Source organism: Rhyacophila brunnea, unplaced genomic scaffold (assembly GCF_057557595.1).
Source record: "Rhyacophila brunnea isolate RB1 unplaced genomic scaffold, BYU_Rbru_1.0 scaffold_13, whole genome shotgun sequence".
In the NCBI taxonomy this organism is placed as follows: domain Eukaryota; kingdom Metazoa; phylum Arthropoda; class Insecta; order Trichoptera; family Rhyacophilidae; genus Rhyacophila; species Rhyacophila brunnea.
The window spans coordinates 31,099,367-31,110,360 of NW_028232785.1; the positions used below are offsets into that span (position 1 = coordinate 31,099,367).

The 10,994-nt window shown below is 36.4% G+C and overlaps 1 protein-coding gene across 1 annotated transcript; it reads left to right on the forward strand.

Moving 5' to 3' along the window:
• The first annotated feature begins 3,371 nt into the window (after window positions 1-3,371).
• On the forward strand, window positions 3,372-10,278 carry LOC147077269 (uncharacterized). The gene is made up of 4 exons (XM_085941039.1): window positions 3,372-3,586; window positions 6,405-6,521; window positions 8,808-8,960; window positions 9,949-10,278. Exons 1-4 carry the CDS (start codon window positions 3,380-3,382, stop codon window positions 10,276-10,278), a joined length of 807 nt encoding a protein of 268 aa, XP_085797165.1. The 5' UTR covers window positions 3,372-3,379.
• Window positions 10,279-10,994: the final 716 nt, after the last annotated feature.

The following is a 10,994-nucleotide window of genomic DNA, read 5'->3' on the forward strand; positions in this document are numbered from 1 at the left end:
TATCGCTACAGTGGTCTCAAGAATTGTAAATCGATCAAAATCAGAAGTTCGCGAAGCGGCGTCCTCCGCCGCCTGATGAGGTTAGTACGACACGATTGTCTTTTATTTTCTTTCAGTAACCTATCAGTCCATTAAATCTGCTCTCAAAAATAAATACAAAACAGCAAAGGTCGAGTGGTTCTACACTTTTATCAGCCAAGATATTAGGTTTTTACCCTTTTCTGAAAAAAAGTGTTTTGTGACATTTGCTGTTTTTAGGCGAAGGTCTTCGATTGCTTTAGTTTATTTTGAAAAATGGAACTGCCAAATATTGACCATCTCCAAGGTCGTGCGATTTGTTATATCTGAATTATTTCCTGTAAAACTTCGTGGAGTCACTGGTTTATACTGATAAACCTAATGGAAGCCAATATTGTTGATGATATACGACCACCAGTACTCGAATAAGTGACATCCAAATTGGGTGACCAGAAATATCTTCGTTGAGAAAAACTGCGGTGACCATATAAATTTTAAGGCCATGTAGATATCGATCTTTCGAATATAAAAATATGTTTAATAGTTGTGTTATTAGTGAATCTGTAAATGAACGTACCTGGTCCATTGGGCTGTATTGTCGATCGGATGAGCCGGGTTGAGAATTCTCATTATTGATTTGGCGAATTGCATCGTCAACAAATTCTTGTTTGATGATGACACCCTCATTATCATTCTCCGTCTTTATATTGATCAGGCTGTCTTCACACTCCTGAAAATAACAACATGATTAATAATATTATGTAACAGTATCACCATTATGATCAGCCAGAGTCAATCCATTCCAGGATAAGACCTGCCACAGCTGCATCCTCGGCTTTCAGTGGCCACCAATGTACGACTGCATTTGGTAAGTGTATGTATACTCACCGAAAGACATTCCAGCTAACTGCAGCACATTGCGTACTTTATACTGCATTTTTGTAAACATATAGCACATTGAGATCTATAGGGTTGTAACTGCAAATCACATGATCTTAAGTAATTGACACAGTTGGCAAACAGCTGAAATGGAGATGGGCGGGGCATATTGCTCGCCGAAAGGACGGCCGCTGGACAAATGCTGTCATCCAGTGGTACCCAAACGGCACAGGTCACCCTTAAAGCCGCTGGATTGACGAACTGGTAAAGTTCGGCGAAAATACGTGGCAGCGAATGACACAGGACCGAGAGAGTTGGAGGAAGGATGGCGAGGGTTTCATCCAGCAGTGGATAATGATGATTATCAAATGTATCAGTGGGTGATCAATCCATTCTCAAGATTCGACGGTGGACACCTGACATTAACAGATAAGGACATTTGAAAGGATCTAAATAACGATCCTAAGCACAAAGCCTCATTTTCTAAGCTCGAGTTGTCAGCATTTTGGATATCGTTTTGGCGTCAATATCCTCAATTGGATACAGCAGCAATTAAATCTCTATTGCCGTTTGGATCGTAGTGTCTTTACGAATTTGGTTTTCCAGCACTCGTGGAAATGAAATCGTAAAACGAGAGCAGTTACAAATGGTAGATGTGGAGCTACGTGTTTGTTTATCTAATTTAGAGCCGCATTTTACAGAATTCTTTCTAAAAATCAATTGCATCCTTCTCACTAATAAAATTATACCACCTGTGTACATATTTGTTCATAAAATAATAATAAAAAAAATGGATCTACCCACACTATGATTTCCTTTATTTATATTAATAAGGAACATTTCCTCTTTAACGCATTTTGTGTGCCGCTGAACAAATCCCATTCACCAGTATACCGTGGAGTAAAAACGTTTGGCAAACACTGCTGTACATACTCACAGCACCGGGATTTATTATGCAACAAATGTATTCGACCCACTTAATTAGACAGATTAATGAATGTCAATAATAAAATACCAATATACTAATAAAAATAACAGGCAGTCTTTTTCACAAATCTAGTATCCTAAAACAAGGCTCCGATGGAGTGTACAAACCAAACAATTGATCGTTACGTTAAATTTATATAAAACATATTCTTACATAATACAATTTGTATACAATGATATAATAATAACGGAGACTAATATAAATGAGCGCATTAATCGCATACAAGCATGATGTGAGTTACACAATATTTACATATTTAAAATATTATTGAAATATTGTATAGATAGGTAAGTAGGTACCTGATTTATTGGCTCGCATTTTGAATATGAGCAACTAGGTTGCGGATCACTGTCTTTGGTAAATTCTTCCTTGAAATCAATTTGGAGAGAATCAATCTCAGTTTTAATACCAGCACAGCTGGTTACAGGGCTCTGAAAAACAAGACAGAAGATATTTTATAATACGTGTTTACACCTATATATTATTATTAAGCGTTGTGCGCAAACACACGAACGTTTCTGTATGTGACCTATTATCACGGTTCGATACTGTCTTCTAATATTAATAAACGTTCTATAGTAAAGTTGTCTTCAGATTAATGAAAGTAGTAAACCAGCAGCCACAGAGACGCAGAACCTATAGGTAGGTAGGTATCTAGTCAAATGATCCTTGTGAAGTGTCAATATTACGATGTATAATTTATTACGTCATGTTTCAGTTAGTAAAGTCCAATGTATCACGCATTTGTTTCATTTGCATCAGTAAGAAACCACTTCAACGTAGAATAAACACAATCTTACAATGATTAATAAGTTTGGAAAACCTAACCTCAATAGTGCTGTTGGCATCATAAGCATTCTCTTGCTTTACACAAATCTTTATAAGCGGATTGTTTGGATGGATTATTGGCACATCAAACCATTGCTGGACTTCTGTGTCAGATTCAAAACCATCTAGTTCACGTTTTACATCCATTTTAAGAAGTTTAATTGACGCAAAATATCACAATTATAGGTAGGGAAGAAGAATGACAAACGTGTCAATAGACAATTGACTAAGGGGGGATCCAGTGATGTTTTCATCCGCGTGACCATAGACATTATAAGTAAAATAATTATCGAAGGCGTAGAAAGTAGGTAAACCGGAAACCGTTTAAGATTTGCGTTTGGTTCACTGTTCCAGCGAAAATCAAACCATTCTCTGACCGTCAGAAATGGTTTGGTATGAAACTTCAGACCAGTTCTGAACCGAAGTCAGCTGTTCAGTGAATCGTTTAGCTGCCGAAACCCCACTCATTGGATGGAAGCTTTCGCCTAAATAGGCACATAGATTGTTTACCAACATACCTATATTGCTCTCAATGAGTTGTTATGTTAATCTATCACACATATTATTATAACTAAATTTTATTTCGTCGCCTTTTAGTACAACCTTCTCTCTTATGGCAACACTGACACTATTCGTAACGTTTGCGTGAGCTGTCAGCTGTCACTGATGCCAATTATTGTTCATTCAATTTACGTAACATTTTTAAACATGGAAATTAAAAGTGAACCAGAAGACTTTGACACCGATCCCGGAACGTCGTTCAGTTCTATCTATATACCGATAAAACGCTCGCACAGCCCGGAAGGACAAACGTCGCAATCATATTTTATTCAACAATTCCGTATCGAGCATTCGTACGCCGCCATTTTGGAGGTAATATAATATGTTTATGTTTAATATTAAGTACCTTTATTATCTAATTATTGTACAGTGCTTGACGCATACCAATGAAGGCGCGGAACCATTTGTTTGAAACACAACGCGTACAATCATTCGGTCATATTATCATATTAAATGAAGTGTGGACAAGTAGTAACCATCCTGTAGTAATTTGCTTGTTTTAACACCACATGCCACGCGTTGTTTCTTCTTAAAAAAAACATTAACCATGTACACAGCTTGTCTGTCAGTGTATTTGAATAATATGTTGTCGGTTCGCAGTAAAATACATTATATGTTTATATATCTACCAAGATTGGCGTTTTGGTAATTACAATTTTCCGTACAAGACGGTTATGGGGAAGGCAGGCGGGAACCGCGCTAATTGTCATAGCCGATATCGGCATACCTAATTTTTGAATTCAAGAATTATAACCTTACCTAATTTAACCTGACCTAAACTAACTCAACCTAACAAATAATCCAGTATATCGGCTATTTTCAAAATGTGTTTGCCGCTGGCTTCCCCATAACAACTTGTATCCAGTACTTTACCATACTTTTGAGTACAGAACAGAGTAATAAAATATAGACTTCCGTTATGGTATAATACCCCAATACACTACCTTTTGATGCAGGATTTTTTTCTTTTTGTTTCTCTAAAGCCCGATAACCGTAGCAAAACTCCTTAACTCCGGTTTAAGGAATTTACCTACTTGTTAGATTATGTAAATATATTTTTAACCTTACTGGGATCGAATCTGGAGCTCCGGGATGGAAGGCGAGCGCCTTACGCACTGCACCACGAGAGTCTCCTACAAAAATGAGCCTAACATTATAGACGTGCAATAGTGTGTGTTGCAACCTTACAATACACCAATATTGAATGAGCGCCAGTGCCTAAGCCGAAAGCAGTTGTCAGAACGAAATATAACTGTATTCTTGACATGTGTTTATTTTATTCCATAGTCTTCCACACCTTAGATCGGTTGTCTATTACTCTACACCCGTTAGGTATTTCAGTCCCCATTAATTCTGTGTTCCCTGGTGTAGGGCACCCGGTTTCCTTCTGGTATAGGGCCACATATCCTACTCAGCACCTTTTTTCGAAGACATTCGATGCAACGGCCTTGGTGACGTCAACGTTTACACGTGGGTCTATAATATGTGTAGAGAAGAATAATTTTTGTACGACAGGTGTGGATTGTTTCAATTCAGAACATACGCCAAATTTGTATTATGTGGTATCGTCGTTTGCAGGTGTGGACATTCAATTAGTATCCTTATACCTATACACTGTGACGTATAGCTTCATATGTAATTGTATAGGTCAGTTGTTTGTATGCAGATATAATATATTTACGGTGCCGTCCCGTGGGGTTTGGAAGGATACGCATTGTATAGATGCGGCATATTTTAAAAGGCGGCGAATGAAGGATCCAATGAAAATATCAGATATATCCATAAAGTAAACGCTGTTGTCGCTTTATTAGAAATTTTGAAGTTATAATAGTTTTGAAAAATCCCATCGGGCCGTCCGAGCTGGTCGCCACAAAGGCCAAGTATTTATATTTCTTTAGAAAAATTGTGACGTCTTATTGCGGACGTGTAGTTCTCTTCACATATTTTAGTTTGTCTGTATTGATTTAGCTTTGTTTTACATGTTATACCTATGTGAATTAATTTCGTCGAAATTGCAGCTTTTTGGGCAAACCTTGCATGAAAAAAGGTGCTCCATGCTTTGTATTTCACCGCACTCACAGGTTAGGTTAGGCTAGGAACCCCCACTTCACCATGTTGTCTCGAGTGCGCCATACCACGATTGTCAGTCTGTTTAGGGCGTTCCATGTACGATACCCGAGACTGGCTCCGGGTGGGAGATGCTCTGTTGGCTTTACCCAATCTTCGAGACTCTCAGAGGCCAGGTTCGCCTCCCATGCGGATAGTATATCTTATTCGGGTGGGACGGTCAGAGGTATGGTTGTTGCCATAAAGTTTCTTCTGTATTTGAGGCTTGTGCGCAGACTTGTGCCATACCGGACAGGCGTACTCGGCCACCGAGTTGCATAGTGCAAGGGCTGTGACCCTGAGTGTATGTGGTTGAGCTCTCCACGTATTGCCACTTAGTTTTCTCAGGATGTTCCTTGCCTCTGTCTACTTTTTGGTATTAATGCAATTTGCTTATAGGACAGCGTCCAGTCTAAGGTGATTACTAGGTATTTTGGACGGTTTGTGGGTTCATTAGTGTGTCATTTGTCATATCGCCTCTTCTCATCATCTCACTCCTATTCTGTTAAAGAACTATATAATTCTGCCAATCTCTTTCGTCCTACTCACTTCCAGGGCACTTGCATTCTCAAAGATATCCGCAATGTACTCTGTATTGTTTATATTTTGAGCATTGTACTTCTAATGTACAAAACATCACATTCATTGCAGAGGTGCGGATTTCTTCTTCCCATGAGGAAATCAAATCGTTTATGTGTCCTGTTCTTAGCCTCAGTATCAGCTTAAACTCATTTCTCTTCAAAGGAAACTCTACAAACCAGGACAACAAACGTGGGGATAGTAGAATCGACTTACTCCGTTTCCCATTTTGTAAGGATGTCCTGTGGTCAAAATCTGTCCATTGACAATTTCAAACTAAAAGTTAAAAGTCGCCGCATTCTAAGTCTGCTTTTAGGTGACATTGTATTTATATTGGTCTGGAATAGGCTTAATGATTCAATGTTATACAACGATATCTCGTCAAACACATTATTTATTTTATAAATATATTAATGACAGTGCATACTTACTATTTTGTTTATAGGTTGACATCAAACCTGATGTGGAAATAATATGTGAAGTTGATCCTCTTCTCAAAGAGACTGACAATGAAAGCAGCCATACGTTCGTCGAATCTAGGGAACGCCCAAATCCGTCTTTGGTGAGTATTATTTTTTCAGATCTAGGTTCGTGCCTAATAAGTTCATATGGGCCTCATCAGAGTAGAGGTTTGTATTAACATATTTTTGTTTTTACGAAAAATGGATGTCAGCCCTTTGTTCAACCTGTTAGGTCAATATATTCTCATACACAAATTGAAAAACAATATGTATACTTGCCAGACCTAGGACTCAAACCTGGGACCCACGACGGTGTAGGCCGACGCTTAAGCCGCGTGGCCATCTTGATACAATTGTTCGATTACTAGACACGCGTACACCGCCTCGTATTGTTGCGAATTATTGACGCATAATATACTTATAAGTGGAAGATATACAGAAATAGTTTGAAAATATATCTGGCAAGTCACTATAAATTATGGAAAGGTGATTATATACGTAACTGTGTATCAGCTTTTTTTTGATCCAACGAATAATTCACAAGATTTATGAATGTTTGAACATACATAATTTGAAAACACTTCTGGGAAATATATAACCAATAGAAAAAAATCTTTTTTGACACCCACTAAGCATCGACCCTGCATCTTGGAATTTGCGCCGACGCTCATTGAACACAGTGGTATAGGCATCTTATCTAATTGCGACGACGAACTCTGAACTCTCAATTTTTACAATATTCTCTGAAGCGCTTTCTAAATTGAGTTATTATCGGCAGTTAGATTTTGTATTTTAAATCAAAATAAGTATTAATTACATTAATTACAAACTGACGTCACGGATCACTTGAAGATGTTGTAACTTACTTGAAATTGCTAATAATTTAATTTACTATTTTTGCCAATCTGCGCAGATCCATTTGGCACCGTGTGTTTTGTGAATAACGATGACGTATTCGACACGTTGCAGATGGACGGGTTTTTACGTGAGAGCCTGCTTAACGCGGCTAACACTATGCTTTGCACTTCTTATTGGTCGTACACTCATGGCTGAGGATCGACATTTTTGTGTTTATAGATTTTTTCAGTTTTGGAAAGCGCTTATGAGCAGGTATTTAAAAGACCAATAGTTAAAATTTCTCGTAATTAAGCATGGCAGTCGTAGGATAGTGGTAATGCACAGTGCGCGATACCCAAGATACGCAGTTTTGATTCTTACTTTTTTCGAAAAATAATTTCTCTATTGGCAATATTTTCTCATGAGTGTTTATAAATTATGTATGTTTAACATGGTATGATAAATACTTATCGCACCCTGAGATCTATAGGGTCGCAACTGCAAAATTATCCAAAAATGTACACATAATTTATTTTTTCACACGAAAAAAAACGCAGTCGATTAGATTCGTAATACCGATTGTTCAGTTATCAGCCGAACGCGCTGCCTTTACGCCACAGTATGATACTGCAATCGTGACGATTATACACTATAATATTATAGGTAAGAATTGTTCCGTTGCCTAGGCAGCGAATTTATTATTGTCAGCAATTTGCAATTCCTTACCTAAACAAACAATTAAACGTCAGAGTGACAGTTGGTACTTTAAAAATTAAAAAAAAACGATAAATAATTATATAATTTATAGAAATAAACCAACGGCGCTTCAATAGGCGGCCCGATTTCTTACGTGTGTAATTTAACAAGATGATTAAGAGCTAGTCGAAGAATCTAGGTTATCGCAAGTTTTGTTCTTGTTTTGTTACGCAAAAGAAGTATAACTTCTAACGTGAATACATAAGTACACACACCGATTATTTTTATTAGTCCGACATTGAAATATATGATATTTCAAATCGGAGTTATTATGAAAGTTATTTTTATTGTCCTCTTTTATTTCTATATGTTCTATATTATTTTTATTAGTTTTTTTATTTCTTCAATAAAAGAATTTTTATATTAAAACTATGAAGCCGCATTTGCAAGTATGTTCGTCAATTCTAAAACTATATGGCCGCAACTGCTAAAATCCACAATATAATTTTTAAAATATATTAATATATTTAAGAACTACAGGGTAAAGTAACAAAAGAATTCAAACATGGTACAATTTTCTGCAGTCTACTGCAATTAATTAAATTGTAGTTAATTATTTAACATTCAAACTCAAATTACTCACGATCATGTTATTTGCAGTTACGACCCTATAGATCTCAATGTGCTATATGTTTACAAAAAGTACGAAGTTTACGAATGTCTTTCGGTGAGTATACACACACTTGCCAAATGCAGTCGTACATTGGTGGCAGGTCTTATCCAGAAATGGATTGACTCTGGCTGATCATAATGGCGATACTGTTACATAATATTAATCATGTTGTTATTTTCAGGAGTGTGGAGACAGCTTGATCAATATAAGGTCGGAGAATGATAATGAGGTGTTCATCATCAAACAAGAATTTGTTGACGAAACAATTCGCCAAATCAATAATGAGAATCCTCAACCCGGCTCCTTGGATCGACAATACAGCCCAGTAGACCAGGTACGTTCATTTACAGGTTCACTAATAACACAACTTTTAAACATTTTTTTTTATATTCGAATAATCGATATCTACATGGCATTAAAATTAATATGGTCACCAGAATTATTCTCAAGGAAAAAAATTCTGGTCACCCAATTTGGATGTCATTTATTCGAGAACTGCTGGGTGTATATCGCGAACAATAATGGTTTCCATTGGGTTTATCAGCATAAACTAGTTACTCCACGAAGTATTACAGGAATTAATCCAGATATATCAAATTGCACGATCTTGGAGGAGGTCCATTTTTTGAAATCAACTAAAGCAATCGTTTATAATCGGTTCACGAAAGAAAATAAGTGACAATCGTGTCGTACTCACCTCATCAGGCGGCGGAGGACGCCGCTGCGCGAACTTCTGATTTTGATCGATTTACAATGCTTGAGACCACTGTAGCGAGAGAATGCCTCATCTGAGTACTACAGTAACAAACCATTTAATTGGCACCAACAAAAATGCCTGTGTACGAAATAAAAAACAAAAACTTGGTGGAGCTAGTAGTAGTAATTCTGACTGACACTGGAAATAAAAAACCGTTAAGTTATGGGGAATATATAAAACAAGCGTGGTTAAATTGCTCCTACGACCTTTTTGAAAAAATTTAAAACAAGCAAAAATTATATATTCAAAGAATAAAATATATGCATCCGTCTAGAAACACGATGAAAGATAGAATCTCAAGAATTATTGCAAAAATTAAATCCTTTTTATTAAAATTCGTAAAAACTACTTTTTCATTTTTTCATTCACAATAAAAAAACTGCTCGGCACGTCAGACAGTCGAAAGATTATATATAGAAAATTTTGGCACGGGTGCCACTGTAAAAAGGTTTGCTAACACCGTGTCTAGGTATAATATTTATACCTAGATCTTTTACTTATAATTAACTGTTATTTAAAAATCTTATAATTTAAATTTATTAATACTTTTAAATGTCTTTTTTAGATTATCGCTAGAAGCACTGAACCGGCCAATGTTGCGAGTTTCATATCGTCCAGGGACGTGACTGAAGAACGAGCGTCTAGTGAAGACCTACACATTGAGGAACAAAACATTAAGAAAGAACTAGGGGAATATATTGAAAGGTACAAAGATGTCGCCTGTCGCAATACTAAACGTGATATTTGTCAATCGAATATGTTAACCACAGAATTATTAGTGGCTATTATACAACTGAAAAAAAAATCATTTCATAAAGAAAATTTTGTGTGCAGTATCTGTTTTGATTTTTTTTTCATCGTTCGACCTAATGTTGCTTCACAAAGCGATACATAAAACCACAATTGCAAAAACGACCGATTCCGTTGCAAATCTGGTTATATGTGACGATGGTCATTTTTCAAGATTTCGTTCTGGTCACGTGAAATCACTCAAAATGACTTATTCTGATGATAAGCCATTTAAATGTGATAAGTGCAAATACTCATGCAAACAATCTGGTCATATGAAAACACACAAAATGACTCATTCTGTTGAAAAGTCATTTAACTGTGATAAATGCAATTACTCATGCATACAGTCTGGTCGCATGAAAATACATAAAATGACTCATTCTGGTGAAAAGCCATTTAAATGTGATAAATGCAATCACTCGTGCACAACGTCTGGTGGAATGAAAACTCATAAAATGACTCATTCTTTTGACAAGCCATTTAAATGTGATAAGTGCAAATATTCATGCAAACGATCAGATGTCATGTTAACACACAAAATGACTAATTGTGGTGAAAAACCATTTAAATGTGATAAGTGCAAATACTCATGCAGACAATCAAATCACATGTTAACACACAAAATGACTAATTGTGGTGAAAAACCATTTAAATGTGATATATGCAATTACTCATGCAGATATTTAGGTAACATGAATAGACACAAAATGTCTCATTCCTGTGAAAAGCCATTTAAATGTGACATATGCAATTACTCATGCAGATATTCAGGTAACATGAAAACACACAAAATAACTCATTCTGGTGAAAAGCCATTTA